Here is a 15791-nt window from a genome sequence, read left to right as displayed (position 1 = left end):
CATTTATCTTACTTTCATGCTTCTTCTGCCATACCCACGATTCGCTTCCATACATGAGTGTTGGTGTCAGTACTCCTTGAATTATAGCAAGGCGAGCTTTGCTCGATACATTTTTACTTGACATAATCGAGAGCAATGCACCGTTAACACTGTTTCCCGCTTTTACTCTCCTCTCAATATCTCTTTCACACTTCCCATCCCTCGTAAACAAAGAACCTAAATATAGAAACTCACTCACTTGCTCCACTTTTTCATCTCCTATCATAATCTGGCATGCCGTTAAACTTTCATTCCTCTCAAAAACCATTACCTTCGTCTTCTTCGCATTTATTTTCATACCTTTTCTTGCATACGCTTCATTCATTATAGTCACCATTTGTTGTAATTCATACTCCGACGATGCAAAAAGTACTTGGTCGTCGGCGTATAAAAGAGTCTTAAACAGAGACTCATTCATCCTGAATCCACAATTAGATCCTTTCAAATCGGTCAAGCAACTGTCCATAAATAGGTTGAACAGCCAAGGAGACGCTACACAGCCCTGTCTAACACCGCGTTCAATGCCAAACCAGTCTGTATAGACTCCATTTATTCTGACACAGGCATTTGAATCCTTATATAAAGATTTGAATGCCCGTATCAAATGGCTGCTCACCCCATACATTGCCAGTGTTGACCACAGTTCATTCCTCTCCACTCTATCATAAGCCTTTTCAAGGTCAATGAAGGCGCAGAAAACCTTCTGATGTTGAGCTAAGGTTTTCTCTGTTATGCACCTTAAGGAAAAGACTTGATCCGTACATCCCATACCCTTTCGAAACCCTGCTTGCACATCCCAAATTTTACTTTCCGTCTCATTCATCACTCTTTTAATCAAAATCCTAGCATACAATTTGCCTACAACACTAAGAAGGCTTATTCCGCGGAAATTTTTGCACTCCTGCTGTGACCCGCTGCCTTTATATAGTGGCACAATAACAGCTTTGCTCCAGTCACCTGGAACACAACCGGACCGCCAACATTTATTGAACAGCAGACACAGCAGGTTTACAATGATTTCTCCACCTTCTTTAAGCATTTCGGCAGATATTCTATCAAATCCCGCTGCTTTACCAAATTTCATAATCTTCATTGCATTCATTACTTCATCCATACTTATATCACTTTCACTGTCAACTTCTTCGTCCATTATTTCATTTTCAACATTCTTTCTTTCACTTCCACGTTCAAATAAACTTTCAAAATATCTCTTCCAATGATCTAAGACTTCCTTTTGTTCCGTGATAACATTACCATCCATATCCCTTATCACGCCCATTTTCGGATCTCTCTTTTTACCTCTAGCTGTTCGAACTAAATGCCAGAAAAGCTTTTGATTAGCTCGAAAATTTCTAGAGAATTTCCTTTCATACTCATCCTTACATTCCTCTTTCTTTTTGCTTACTAATTCTTTAACTTTCTTTTTCATTACATCATACTTCTCTTTTGCAATTTTTTCAATGTCACTTACATTACCTTGCATTCTCTTATTAGCTCTGGTAGCTAACAAATCCATCCATGCCTTTTTCTTTAGAGCCACCATTTCTTTCACTTCGCCATCCCACCATACATTCATTCTCATCTTAACATCCTTCCTCTTACTTACACCACAAACTTGAGTAGCTATATCAAAGATTCCGCATTTAAATTCCTTCCAAAATTCTTCTATCTCATAGTTATCTTTCTTCAGTAGCTCTCTAAATCTTTCATTCAATCTTTCTTGATACTGATTTCGAACCTGTTCTTCTGTCAGTCTCTCTACTCTTACTCTTTCTATTTCTGACATACGAACACGTGGACGATGTCGCCATTTATTGAATAAGCCACCTATTCTCGATATCACCAAAAAGTGATCAGTTCCGACATTCGTACCACGATAGACTCTTGTATCCTTCACTTTCGCTCTCAATCGTTCATCCACAATTACAAAATCAATCATACTTCTCTCAGTTTGCCTTTGCCATGTATACATATGAATCAGTTTGTGACTAAACAAAGTATTAGTCACCACCAGATTTCTCTCCAGGCATACTTCTAATAAACTTTCACCATTTTCATTCACTCTTTTATCTCCAAACATTCCTAAATTCCTTTCATATCCATCGCGACGGATTCCCACCCAGCCATTAAAATCACCTATCAAAATAATTCTTTCATTCTCCTTACATTTAGTCATAATCTCCCTTACACTATCCCAGAAATCCTCTCTGACCTTTGGTGGCTTGGACATATCCGGGGCATAAGCGCAAAGGAGAAAAATACGGGTCAAACCAACTTTCAATCGTATCCAGAGGAGTCTAGGACTTACAAATTCAAATTCTTTAACAGATGCATTCATTCTCTCTGACAAAATAACTCCCACTCCTTGGCTGCTTCTTTCAGAGTCATTAACTCCGGACCAGTACCCAGTATATCGGTCATAAGTAGTAATAGAGCAGCCTTTCTTTTTTGTTTCACTTACTCCTAATACATCAATTCTTCTTTCACTCATCATCTCACATACTTCGTCTATTTTACTATCCATACCTCCACAAACATTCATCGTTGCAATTTGGCATTCCTTTGCCCTCTTTTTGCCATTTGGGGAAACAGGGGAGACATGACGTGACCCGTGGCATAACGCATCGCCGTCGATGAGAAATTTGTCCCCCCCAGATACGATGGGACTGCCTGAGTTGCACTCAGGGACGGATTCTCCGGCAGTGCCGGTACCCTCCTGGGGTAGTTGCGTTTTAATTTCTCTTATCATTTTGAAAAAGAACTGCTAGAAAGAAGAAAGAAATAAAACACACAAATTTTCCATATTTAATTAGGTAAATCTTTCATAACATCTTTAATAGCGTTTTTCACATTTTTTTCCGTTATTAAACAACTTTGTAACATAGATTACAATACAATGTAACATTTCTCCAAATGTTACAATTCGATTGTTTCTCTTACAAACGAAAATACAAGAACAATAAAAAAAAATTTCTTTATACATACAGGTATAAAAAGGAGATAGATTCAATTTTTTGCACAATTTGCAATTTTTACATCTTTAATAATTATTTTCCGATTATAAACAAATTTGTAAAAAAAAAATACGAACTTCAATTGTGTCAAATTCAAGATTCAAGTGTGTTTTGATTTAAAAACTAATCTAACATTTTTTTGGCACCAATCCTTAACTATATCCTTTCAGATAAAAAAAAAATTACGTAATTATGAGGTAACAACCTTATAAAAAGGTACGATTAAGACCCTTCTTCTTTCTGAAGTCGGTTGAGAATACTACCAATTGTAATATTGATCTTTTTCTAAATGTTACAATTTGAGTAAGTTATGAATTGATCTTTTTACTCAAATTGTAACATTGGTCGATTGACCATTACAAACATTAATATAGGAATTAATGTAATAAATTGATCATCAGCTGTAACATTAACTTTTCTCCAAATGTTACAATTTGAGTAGATAAATCGCTTATTCACTTAAAAAAAAAAAGAAAACTATAACAAAAGAATGTAATTATACTAAATCCAATTGTAAGGATAGTAATATAACTGTCAATTTAAACATCACAAAGCAGAGGTAGGTAATGTATAGCTACTATATCTATTATCGATAATGTGGAGAGTAGGCATGGATGCTGTGGATACCGATCCGATATCCTATATATTGCGTTCTACTAGACATGAATGGTAGAAAAATGTTTTTCATTTCAATTCGATATCACCTATATCAGTCGGATATCTATTTACGAATATGTCAAAAGTATTATTCTTTGGATTAACATTGTACCAGTATATATAGATATCGTAACTAAAATATATAGATATTGTGCTATATATTACCTATCGCAAGTGGCGAGTATCATTTTAACTATTATTTTTCACTTATTAAACTGTTAATCAACCTCTTGTTTGATTGTACTCCACAAAGATTCAGAATCACCATCTCCGATAACCACATCGTGAGTCTCTAAACCGACTATATCGGGCGCTGTTTCTTCAATAGATATCGGTCCAGCCATAAACGCGACAACATCTTCTGTGTCACAATAATTGAGCTCTGTTACTGCCACAGGCCTTTCATTGTCGTATACAGGTTCTGTTTTTATTATTAACGGATCCATTTCTTGTCCAATTTCTTCTATTACATTGCTTCTAGTGTTAATTTCATCACCTATTCTCGGTATCTCTATATTATTATCAATTTTTACATCTACAGGTTCCTTTTTAACTCTTGTCGGCTCGGGTATTGTTCCAACAGTTGCGACTTTAACTTCGTCTCCTTTGTGTTTACACTGTTTAACTTTCGCCTTTTTAACATCTTTACTTTTCTTCCCACTTGTGGGTGTTTCTTCTGGGATTTCCGTGTCTTCAATAGTGGCGGTTTTCTTCATATCGATCAGGGCGTTTCTTAGTCGGACATTCTTTTTCGTCAACTCCTCGACTTGCTCTCTCAAGATGGATATCTCGTGGTCTTTCTCCCTGAACATAGTACGACACATTTTGAGCAAGACGTCGACTCTCCTCTTTACGGGTTTGGAGGGTTCCGTAATGTCGTCTACCACCTGAAAATGTAATGGTTTCTTTAATAGAGCAGTGTGACAACAGTGGGCGTATTCTTTTTTGGTGTTCAAGGTGCTATGTTTAGGAATCCCCTTCTCCTGGATTTGGGTGGCGGATTGCCATTTATGATGGGCGTACTTTGTCAATTGAGGCGAATTATAATTATTGGGGTCATAGCTTACCATGGGCATATTTAGAAGAGGGGTAGGACATGCTTACAATAGAACTATCTGGTACCTATTCCAAGATGTAAGCGAAGATTCGCAAAGACATGTCTTAAGAGTAGATATTCACCCTTTTTTTAAGGAGCCAGTCTCCCCTGAAAATGAATTCATTTGAACGTTTAAGGGATAATAATGGAATGGCAACCCCGCCTGCGCTGTCGGTATACGCTGACCGGGCACCAGTCGGAAATGATATAGGTGAAGATGAAAGCAGGTCAGTTGGCAAAATGCCAGCATGGCAATTTCAACAATCAATATGGTTTCCAGGGGGAACCGTGTGGAAATCGCCCTCATAGGGTATATTGAGCAATGAGAATTTTAAGCCCCACTTCTAACAATCCCTTTCCCCCCAATTGAACTACGTCTGACTGCGGTCACAAAGACATGTCTGAAAGTACATAATATGCACTTTTAAGGGTTTAGGACCTCTTGGGAGTTTTAAATGGGTTGAAGATACTAGGGTCAAATTAAAGCCTCAGTTTCTCTATTTCTTTCTTAAAAAAAAAAAATTATGGATGATAATGAAATAGCAACCCCGCCTGAGCTATCAGTACACATTGGTGGGGCACCAGTAAGGGATGAAAGGTGATGATGAAAACAGGTCCATTGGCTCATAGTGACGATTTGGTTTATTTACGAAGAACAAACCAAGATAGTTTCCAGGAGAAACCGCGTGCAAGTTGACCTGATAGGGTATATTGCTAGCAATAAGACTTCTAGGTCCCATTACTAGTAATTCCTTTCTCTCTGCAAAGTCATGTATACTAAAGCTATTTTTTTTTATTTAACTGGCTAACAAGTTGTTAAACTAATCGCTATATGTATTGTGCAAGTGCACTAAAGAATATAAATAAAAAAAAAAATACCAAAATAGCTGACAGCCCACCTGATGGAAAGTGGTAACCGCCGCCTATAGACATGAGCAGTACCGTGGACATAACAGAGTATACTGTTTCGCGCATGATACCCCCATGCGTTGCCATTCATGAAAACTGAGGCGTTAAGATGTTTTATTGCTTCTTACCATCAATTTCATCACATCAACGTCGTCTTGTGTGGAGGTGGCTTTGTATTTTTTACTCAATCCAGCCGCAGTCTGTTGGACAAAAAATCATTAAGTCATATATATAGTTTAAGAGTTTTATTCTACAAAATATACCGTCATCAGTCTTGACAAACTCAACCATTTTCATCGCGAAAATAACCAACACTAAAATATATCTACCTACGACCTACCACCCAGATCCTTGCAATGGGTAACGCCACCGCTGAATTGTCATAATATATTTTTATGTTTTTCGTACAATAAAGATATACACCTTAGAATGGCAAACAAGCTGACGGCCCACCTGATGGAAAGTGGTAATCGTCGCCTATAGACATGAGCAGGACATAACAGAGTATACTGTTTCGCCCATGATACCCCCCATGCGTTGCCATTCCTGAGGACTCAGATGTTATTCCTCTGTACCCTGTAAATTCACGCCATATCCCACCCTTCAAACCGAAACACAGCCATGCAAACACAACTGCTTCACGGTAGAAACACGAATGGGACAGAGGTGGCCAAGCAATCGACTTTTGTACAGTCTCCCCCTGGTAAATGTTTATCATTGTACATATTTATGTTTTTGGTGCAATAAGGAGTTAAATAAATAAATAAACTAGGCCAATACCAACCGGCCGCGGCCTCTTGCGTCCTGTGCTGACGGTGCTGCCATCTATGGTAATATACGGCCGCCCCCCGGAGCTTGTGGCTTCAATTGTTACTTCTTCGTTATCTGATATCATCGACTCCGCATCAGAATACGATTTGAAGTCCTGGAACAAATTATACCATTTCAGCCGTTATTTGTCCACTGCTAAACATAGGCCTCGTAGGCATAGTCGACGTTGGGTTTGGAAATTTTTGGAAATAACTCGATACATTTATTTGGATAAGGATTAATACTGGAGTATGAAAATACCACCCAGACGGCGACCAGCGTGGTTATTCGTAATTTCAGAAAGAAAAGTAATTATTGTGACCTAACCGTAAAAGTTAGACATATGCTATCGCGGACTTATTTGTAGATCCCAATGTTTAACGTACTATGCTTTGAGTTATCCCTATAACTACCATAGCGGTCGCCGGCGGCTCCGCCCGCGTGGATATCGGTTACCGCTGCAAAAAGCCTACCCACGAAAGACACGGTCAGCAAAATGATCCCCAGGTCAATTCACAGACACTAACGGCAAGGCGTTGCGAACGCTCGACACTTGACTCTCGTTCGCGTAACTCTAAGGTCCTTACATTTTGTTCATGAAGACGTTGGGAACGCTCCGGCCTCGACTCTCGTGCACGTAACTCAGAGGTTCTCAGATTTTGTAGTGCAAGGCGTTGCGAACGTTCGACACTCGACTCTCGTGCGCGTACCTGAGAGTTTCTCTGATTTTGTTCAGCAAGGCGTTGTGAACGTTCAGATGAAGATTCTCCCATACGACGTATTTTTGCTGCCCGTGCTTGAGAAGTATATTTAGAAAGTTGAGACCTGGCTCTCTTAGGCATTTTCAAATGTTTAAGAAAATGTTAATAGCGTGTAATATTCTAGCTCTGAAAAAAAACTGTTGTCTAGCCCTGAAAAGAACTGTTGATTAACTCTGAGAAGAACTGTTGATTAGCTCTGAGAAGAACTGTTGATTAGCTCTGAGAAGAACTTTTGCGTAGGTGTAGTTTTAAGAACGAAATCTAAAACAATCGCACGAAAATTATTAGACTTCGCGCACGACCGCTACGTAGGGAGCCGACCACGCGTCTAAGCCGCGCGGGTACCATACTCATAGATGTAAACTCCCCTCCCGCACGCTCACCCCCGCCTTGGTGACGCTCACTTCGTAACGGGCCGTGCAGCAGAAATCGTAATATTTTAATTTCGCCATAACTACAAAACTAAACGTCCAATTTTAATCATTCAAAGACCAAATATTATCTACATAAACTGTACTTAGTGATGAAATTTATTTTGACAAGGATTAATAGCACGAGTAAAATAAATGCGTTTATATGTAGTCCAAAAACAAAATCAAGATTTTTAAATAAAAAAATGGTTGTTGTGCCTCACTTGACATAGATAGGTATAGTGTGTCGCGGACTTTTTTGTAGATATTATATTATATATATTATATAATATAATATCTACATATATTATAAGATCTACAATTAATTAGAACATTTTATGGTTCTATCTTTTATAGTTTAGGCAGCGTACGCAAAATAAGTAACATTTCTGGTGGATTTTTTACACCTTGTGTCCGAAAAACCCAAATATTTTACGGAACCCTATTGATTTTCAAAATAAAATATAGCCTATGTTACTCGTGGATAATGTAGCTTTCGAATGGTGAAAGAATTTTTAAAAACGGTCCAGTAGTTTTTGAGCCTATTCATTACAACCAAACAAACATACAAACAAATGCTGGATTTCTGCCATGGATTGCACAGAGGTGTGAACGCGCGCACTGTCCTGATGAAACAAGACTTTTCTTCTAAATGAACCTGGATGTTTTTCTTTGATTTCTTCTTTCAAACGACGCAACAGGTTGCAATAGTAATCGGAGTTTATTGTTTCACCCTTTTTTAAATAATCCACGAGAATTATACCCTTTGCATCCCAAAAAACCGATGCCATGACATTGCCCGCCGATAAAACCACTTTTGTCTTCTTTGGGGTGGGCTATCCTGCTGTTTTCCATTGTTTCGACTGTTCTTTTGTCTCGGGTGTATTGTGGTGAACCCAGATTTCATCCATGGTTATAAATCTTTCAAGAAATTCTATTAGGTCAGCTTCATATAACTTTAAACAGTGGCGAGAAGTTGTGAGTCGGTTGCGTTTTTGTTCCACTGAAAGCAGTCGCGGTACCCACCGCGCAGACACCTTAGAGAATCCAAGTTCAGTAGTAATTATATGATGTGTTCGCTCAGATGAGATGCCTACAGTCTTAGCTATCTCGACAGTCAAACTTCGATCAGATAAAATTAAATCACAGATTTTTCTTTGTTTTGATCAGTGGAAGCAGTCAAAGGCCGGCCACTACGGGGCTCATCTTGAATGGTCTCACGACCACGTTTAAACTCTGCCACCCAGTTTTTACACAGTTGCATACGAAGGAGCGGACTCACTCAAAGTGGCAGACATGTCTTCATGTATAGCTTTTGGAGTTAAACCTTCCAAATTCAGGTATTTTATCGCTGCACGATGTTCAATTTTAACCATTTACAAAAATAGCTCTGACTTGACTTACGGTGTCACGTGTAAACGAACAATGAGTTACTGTGAATAAACTAAACTGCATACTTGTTGCTAAGTAATGTAACTACAAAATGAGGGTAGTTATAAAAAAAAAACCAATGACTTTAACCATGTTAGGCTAAGAACTTTTCAAATGACCCTCGTATATAATCTAAAGCTACATCCTTATTTAATTATTACCTAAATTGCCTACAATAAAATTGTAGGTAATTTTAAGGCAATTAAACAGATGCCAAACAGCTCTGTCACACAGACATTATTTATTTCATTTCCTGACAAAGTCGCGACAGGTATTTGCGACTACTCAAAATCATTTTGGAATGAAACAGTGCTAGTCCAACAACAGTATTATAACCATTTCTCACTGTGATCATTTCTTGTAATTGTTTGTATCTATAATAAGTTTACTATTGTAATCTTATGGAGGGAACAATAAAGAGTATCTATCTGTTCGCGACATTATAATCTCTTATATAAAAATGTATAGTTTATAGCGATATTTTATAGTTATTTTGTTAGCATAAGTCATTAGTTTTTTAATCATTTAAATTGTTAGTTTTATATAGACTTTATAGGATGTATTTATAGTTGTAAGTTGAATAAAGCATTTTATTGTGTCGAGTCCTTATTACCCACAAGTAGAAATAAGAAAAAGATTGTAAAAACAATAGTAATAAGGATAATTATGATAAATAAATAGACGCCAAATGGTGCCGGCTCTGAAGAGTTACGCGTCCCTCTCACACTCGCCCCGTCCCGCTCGCACAGACTCACTAATGTGAGTTGGTACATGTTATCGTGCGACCGGGCGGGTATAAAGATAGGCCGCCTACCGTCGAGCGGCATGCACTCCCCAACCGATAAGGAAATAGGAGAACTCTTCAGTACGGAACCGGGAGCTTCAAGAAAGAAATCTTATCGTTTCTCTCCAGCCTGAACCAGCACCCCTACAGTCCACGCTCACCGAGCGGTCAAGCTGCACCGTTCACTATCTATCTTTTGCTTAGAGCATTTAAAACAGGAGAAGCCAAGCGATGCTTCCGATACTAAAATCTTTCTGCCCAAGGCGGGAGGCGAGGTAAACACGTACGGCACACATTAACATAATTACACTACTACGCAGCTAAATTTAAACGTATCTATAAACGCATACATGAGTGAAAACAAACAACAAACAAAGAATTATTGTAGTTAAACCATAATTTTGTTGCACACTAACGCAAATAGTAGCGATGGGTTCAAATGAACGAAATCCGTATAGTTCAATCTCTTTGTCTTAGAATGGTATAACATATCTTTCGTGTATTTTTGTCCGGTGAAAAAAAATAGTAACTTTAGTAGTCCTCCGAACACTATAGCCAAAAGTATAAGTAATAGTACATTACTGCAGCGGCCGGCAACTGAGGCATTGATGGACGAACGTGCAAATGTGGGCCGAGGCGTAGCCGAGGCACACATACGTGAGTCTTCAATTTTTATGATAAAATAAAATATTGTTTATGTTTGGATCATACCAGTATTGAATTAATTTATTGAATTCCTTAAACCGCAGTGTAGGTGAATCGTTAGTTATAAACACTGATACTTCCACATTCATAAAACAGTAACATACATATCATTAGGAAGCGGCATTTCATTCATAGTAGTTCAATCTATTGTTCTTTATTACTACATCACTAGACCCCGTACCACAAAATTATGTATCGCAACTTCTGTCGCAAACCATGTACTCTGTGACAAACTTTTTAATACAAAATCAATTTTTTCTCAAACATGCTTGGAAATGTGAGCATTATTTTGACAATCTTCTTCGAGATAAATCAAAATTGCCATACTGGCCAGATACATGCGGGCAGCGGCCGGCAAAAGTTGTATGAAAATCCATATCTGTCGTGTTTTGCGAGCAGATAAATTACTATGTAAACTCATATCTGTCCTGTAATTTAAAAATGGAATGACCTTTTACTTCGAAACATGGCTACCAAGGAGGTAACTAATAAAAAGATTTATTTAAATTTCGAACTGGCTTCGAAATAGAAAGCTGTTTATTGAAAAAAAAAACAAAGGAACATTATAGCGCGTTAAAATTATTATTGTTCGTTATTCGTCATTGAACTTAAAAAATAAAATTGTGTTTTTGATTTCCGCGCATTGTTTGAAAAAAGTACTATACAAGCCTTGGCCATAACTAGGCATTGATGGACTCACGTATGTGTACCAGTAACCACCACAGTACGTAAGTTACCAGAGGGAGACTTTGTACAAAAGTCGATTGCTTGAGTACCTCTGTCCCATTCGTGTTTCAACCGTGAAGCAGTTGTGTTTGCATGGCTGTGTTTGGGTTTGAACGATGGGTTATGGCGTGAATTTACATGGTACAGAGGAATAACACCTGAGTCCTTAGGAATGCAGCAACGCATGGGAGGTATCATGGGCGAAACAGTATACTCTGTTGTGCCCATGGTACTGCTCATGTCTATAAGCGACGGTTGCCACTTTCCATCAGGTGGGCCGTCAGCTTGTTTGCCATTCTCAGTTGTATAAAAAAAAATGTGTGTCTCGGCTGCGCCTTGGCCCACATTTGCACGTTCGGCTACTGGACACTTCGGTTACTGCAGCGGCCAGCAACTGAGGCATTGATGGACAATGCCTCAGTTGCTGGCCGCTGCAGTAATGTACTATAAAGAGAGAATAAGAAATTTTTATTACTTACGTGTGATAAAACAATCCATCTTTACTCAAATTTGATGTTTCCGATCTCCTTTTACACGAAATCACTGCACAACCGACCATTTTACAGAGCTCCGGACAGCGACAGATAAGAACGCAATACGGCAGATGATCTCGGTCAACTAGTTTTTATAAACGAATATGAACGTTTGAACATGTATCTCGGTAGAGGGGAATGCGTGCGCTTGGCTACTCCCGTTTAAATGCTCTAAGATTGTTAAAATAGCCGGGTGACGAAAAAAAAAGAACGTAACAGTTTTTTTTTTTTTTTTTAAATCAAAAACTTCAATAGCAGTAATTAAATATTCCCTTTTGCACCTTAATGCCATCAATAATGTATTATAATTTTTAGTCTTTAACACGTTCACGCCAGAGCGAGCCACCAGTGACCCGCGCTAGACTGTCTCATTGGACGGCGCGTACCACCGTCGGACACTAGGTCAGTGATTCTCAACCACTGTGCCGCGGCACTTTTGTGTGCCGCCAAATTTTGAAATCGTTAAATATGTGCCGCAACAAAAAAAAAGGTCGAGAATCACTGCACTAGGTTGTCTTATCTGGCGGCGCGTACCACCGGTGGTACATATTCGAGGATGAAGCACAGCATCAATTAGAGTGCCCCACAGTGTGTTTTTTGACCCAAAAAACAACCATCTTTTTTATTATTTTTATTTTGTAGAATAGATCATTACAAAAGTAATGATGTTCAAATGTACCTTGATCAAAAGATATTATTTATTTTGTAAATATTAGAAAAAATTAAAATTATAAAAATATTTGATCCCATATGTGTTTCTGTAAATCTACTAGTGTCCTTCTATGCGGCTTTAACATACACAAATAAAACAAAAATATAAACCGTAACATATAAAATTTACGCAATATAAAAAATAAAAATGTTATTTCAGGTTTTTTTTTATAGTTATATCTTGTTCTAGCTGGATTCAAAACCTTGATAAATAACTAGCCTCCTATAAAACCAGTAATACGAAAAAAAATCAAATCCTAATAGTGCAGGATCTTTGAGTTACAGCTTCTCGAGTTTTGTACTTATTTCTATGGCTTTAGGGTTTTATAGTTTTCCTCCATGCACAACCACTCTTTGGAATCAACTTCCAGCAGCAGTATTTCCAAACCGATACGACAACATAACCTTTGCCCCCTGTGTTGTAAAAAAAAAAGGGTTGCCACGCTGAGTTCTAAAGGACTACTATACGGGTTGGTCCTGCTATACAAAAGGGTGTGCAGGAGGGATAATGGGGTTTTAGGGATGTACAAAACATCGCCTGCGCAAGTTGTGGATAAAATCGATTTTATGTACCAAAACTATTAAATCTAAATTAATTTTGATCTAAAGAGCAGGTAGCAACCCTGATCTAATTTTTAGAATCTTCATAACTTGCAGATCCTGCGGGTTACATGTTTCAAAATATTAAGGTAAGTATATGAACATTAGCCTAAGCTACAATATGGTTTAGTTTTCGAATGCAGCCACCCAAAGAATATCGAATAGAAAAAAAAATTTCAAATTTGAGGTCAAAATATAAATTTCTCCATACTACCTAAGCTGGCAAAATTCCTGCAAGTTTTTCTATATAAAAAAAATTTAAACTTTTAAACAGGGCTAATTAAGATTGAACGAAATATTGAATAGATTTTTTTATAATAGCTGTTTTTATGGAAATTCTGATTTCTATAGAATTAAAATTAAAAAAATCATATCTCTGAACCTAATAAGATTGGATCGTCGGGAGTTCTATTCTTACCTTTGTAATGATCTATTCTAGAAAATAAAAATATAAAAAGAAGATGGTTGTTTTTTTTGGGTCAAAAAACACACTGTGCACCACCTCGCAGCAAAAAACATTAAAGTTGGTCCCGGCGTGAACGTGTTAATCGTTTATATTAATTTTGGCTACACTTGACACTGGCGACCTTTTTTTTTTAATTATTTGTAAATAGTTTTCTTGTTAACACTTAAAATTCTATTTAGAATTCTAGTTGTTTTTGTTTATATTTATGTACGTTCGTTATTCGAACTTCTGACGTAAAATTTTTTTAATTTCAATTGACAGTTGTGCTGTCACTTTGAGCGGTCTGTCAGTTATGCAGATGATAACCTCAATCTGTGGGTCCCACTGTGTTGGTGGTTATTCATCTGATACTTGCTTAAATATATGACTTTTAACCCCGCCTGCTCTGATCAGTATACACTAACGGGGCACTAATTAGAGATGGTAGGTGAGGATGAAGCAAGTCAGTTTGCCTTGCGTGACGAATTTAAAAATTAATCACGAGTTTCCAGGCGGAACCGCCTAGAGGTCGCCCTGATAGGGTATATTGCTGGCAATAGCGATGTTTGACTCCATTACTAACAATTCCTTTCCCCTAGAAGTATGACTACTGTAGTGTACGGGGATGTTTTTTTTCATGGATGATAATGGAATGGTAATCCTGCCTGGCATACGCTGGCGGGCCACCAGTGAAGAATGATAAGTGAAGATAAAGCAGGTTAGTTAGCCCATCGTGACAAATTCACTGATGAATCAATCACAATAGTGTCCAGGGGGAAACGCGAGGAGGTCGACCTGATAGGGTATATTGCTAGTAAAGTCTATTGGATCTCACTACTAACAATCCCTGTCCCCCCCCCCCCCCATATATATATGAGCTCAACAATGGCAGCCATGGCAATAAAATTGACACATAATTTGATAACACCATCCCTTGATGAATTTGAAAACTTTTGTATGGAAAAAGTTGAAAATCGACTTCGTAAATGGACCGAATGTGCTTAATGCAATGCTTGATGGTCTAAAACCGTTATTCTCTTAACATTATTCACATTATTCGCATTATTGACTTTCAAATTAAACAAGTTTGGGGCACATCGGTTGAATGGTTACAAAGTCTATTTCGAACATGGGTAGAAATATTAATAAAATGTCCAAATAAATAGATTATACAAAAAACAAGGATAAGAACAGTTGTTTCATTTTTTATTTGCTGGTTTTGTTTTTTCAAGTTATGTTAGTGACCGGATGTTATCGAACACCGAAAATGTTGATTATTAATAGTGATTGAATAACTTGAGTATTTATTTATTTTTATTTAAAACTTTTGTGACTAATCCGAGAAATATGAATAAAATTAGGTATCGATGGAAGCAGGTGAAGAAAAATAGCAGATGATGAGTTCAGAAAAATTATAATAAGTCAATTCGATTGTTTAAGAAAGAACACCAAGAAAAATATTCAAATCATTTGTCATTGACAGAAAAATAAAATAACAATTACAAAGAAGTTTCACAACAACTTTATTGTACCAACGTAACAGGATTTGTTGAACAATTTTCAATACGTATAGTGTAGTACAAAAGGCGGTCTTATTGCTAAGCAATCTCTTCCAGACAACCTTTGGGTAGAAGGGTGAAATATAATTTATAAATGATATTTTTTAACAGATATAATGACATCGCAAGAACAACTGTTATCAGTTATCATAGGATACTTGTCATTTATATATGTTATGATAAATACGCCTTACTCCTACTGCTAGGTCCATCATATGTGGGATATGGCGTGAATTTACTGGGTACAGAGGAATAACACCTGAGTTCTCAGGAATGGCAACGCATGGGGTGTATCATGGGCGAAACAGTATACTCTGTTATGTCCACGGCACTGCTCATGTCTATAGGCGACGGTTACCACTTTCCATCAGGTGGGCCGTCAGCTTGTTTGCCATTCTAAGTTGTATAAAAAAAAACTTTCTTAATCCTTCTTTGCGTAATGGTGGAAATTTCCATCAAAACATTGAATGCCCAAAAATTATATAAAAGAACAAGTTCACTTTGAGTTGATCGTGTCTGGATACCTTTTTGAATTTCCATTGCAGAAAAAAAGAACATAGCTGTCAAATTTATTTTATAAACCATATTTTCTTTAATTTGA

General features: G+C 37.4%; 2 protein-coding genes across 12 annotated transcripts in view; both read right to left on the bottom strand.

Annotated features, from left to right (window-relative positions):
- Positions 1-1047: 1047 nt before the first annotated feature.
- Positions 1048-2788, bottom strand: LOC128201344 (craniofacial development protein 2-like). Its single transcript, XM_052898043.1, has 2 exons — positions 1883-2788; positions 1048-1104 (listed from the first exon to the last, which is right to left on the bottom strand). The coding sequence occupies exons 1-2, from the start codon at positions 2786-2788 to the stop codon at positions 1048-1050; spliced, it is 963 nt and encodes a 320-aa protein (XP_052754003.1).
- A 39-nt stretch (positions 2789-2827) lies between these two features.
- Positions 2828-15791, bottom strand: part of LOC113510111 (uncharacterized) — a 33487-nt gene continuing 20523 nt past the window's right edge. For 4 of the 11 annotated variants that reach the window (XM_052898963.1, XM_031910550.2, XM_031910555.2 and 1 more), the window contains 3 exons: positions 6500-6640; positions 5844-5915; positions 2831-4597 (listed from right to left, as the gene is read on the bottom strand). In XM_052898963.1, the coding sequence (XP_052754923.1) occupies positions 3929-4597; positions 5844-5915; positions 6500-6640 (882 nt within the window). In that variant the 3' untranslated portion in view covers positions 2831-3928. Of the gene's footprint in view, positions 4598-5843; positions 5916-6499; positions 6641-7112; positions 7966-13773; positions 13883-15791 lie in introns of those variants that run through there. The other 7 variants (XM_026893529.3, XM_052898961.1, XM_052898980.1 and 4 more) reach the window with 6 other exon arrangements.

This window comes from Galleria mellonella, unplaced genomic scaffold (genome assembly GCF_026898425.1).
Source record: "Galleria mellonella isolate WM207_F2 unplaced genomic scaffold, CSIRO_AGI_GalMel_v1 utg121, whole genome shotgun sequence".
Classification (NCBI taxonomy): domain Eukaryota; kingdom Metazoa; phylum Arthropoda; class Insecta; order Lepidoptera; family Pyralidae; genus Galleria; species Galleria mellonella.
The sequence above is the reverse complement of the archived record's forward strand: the minus strand, read 5'-3'. Positions and strand labels throughout refer to the sequence as shown.

Coding starts and splice junctions, on each gene's coding strand:
- LOC128201344 (XM_052898043.1), bottom strand. CDS start 2,788: ATGATAAGAGAAATTAAAACGCAACTACCCCAGGAGGGTACCGGCACT. Junction 1,105..1,882: donor TCGGAACTGATCACTTTTTG/GTGATATCGAGA, acceptor TTGGTAAAGCAG/CGGGATTTGATAGAATATCT.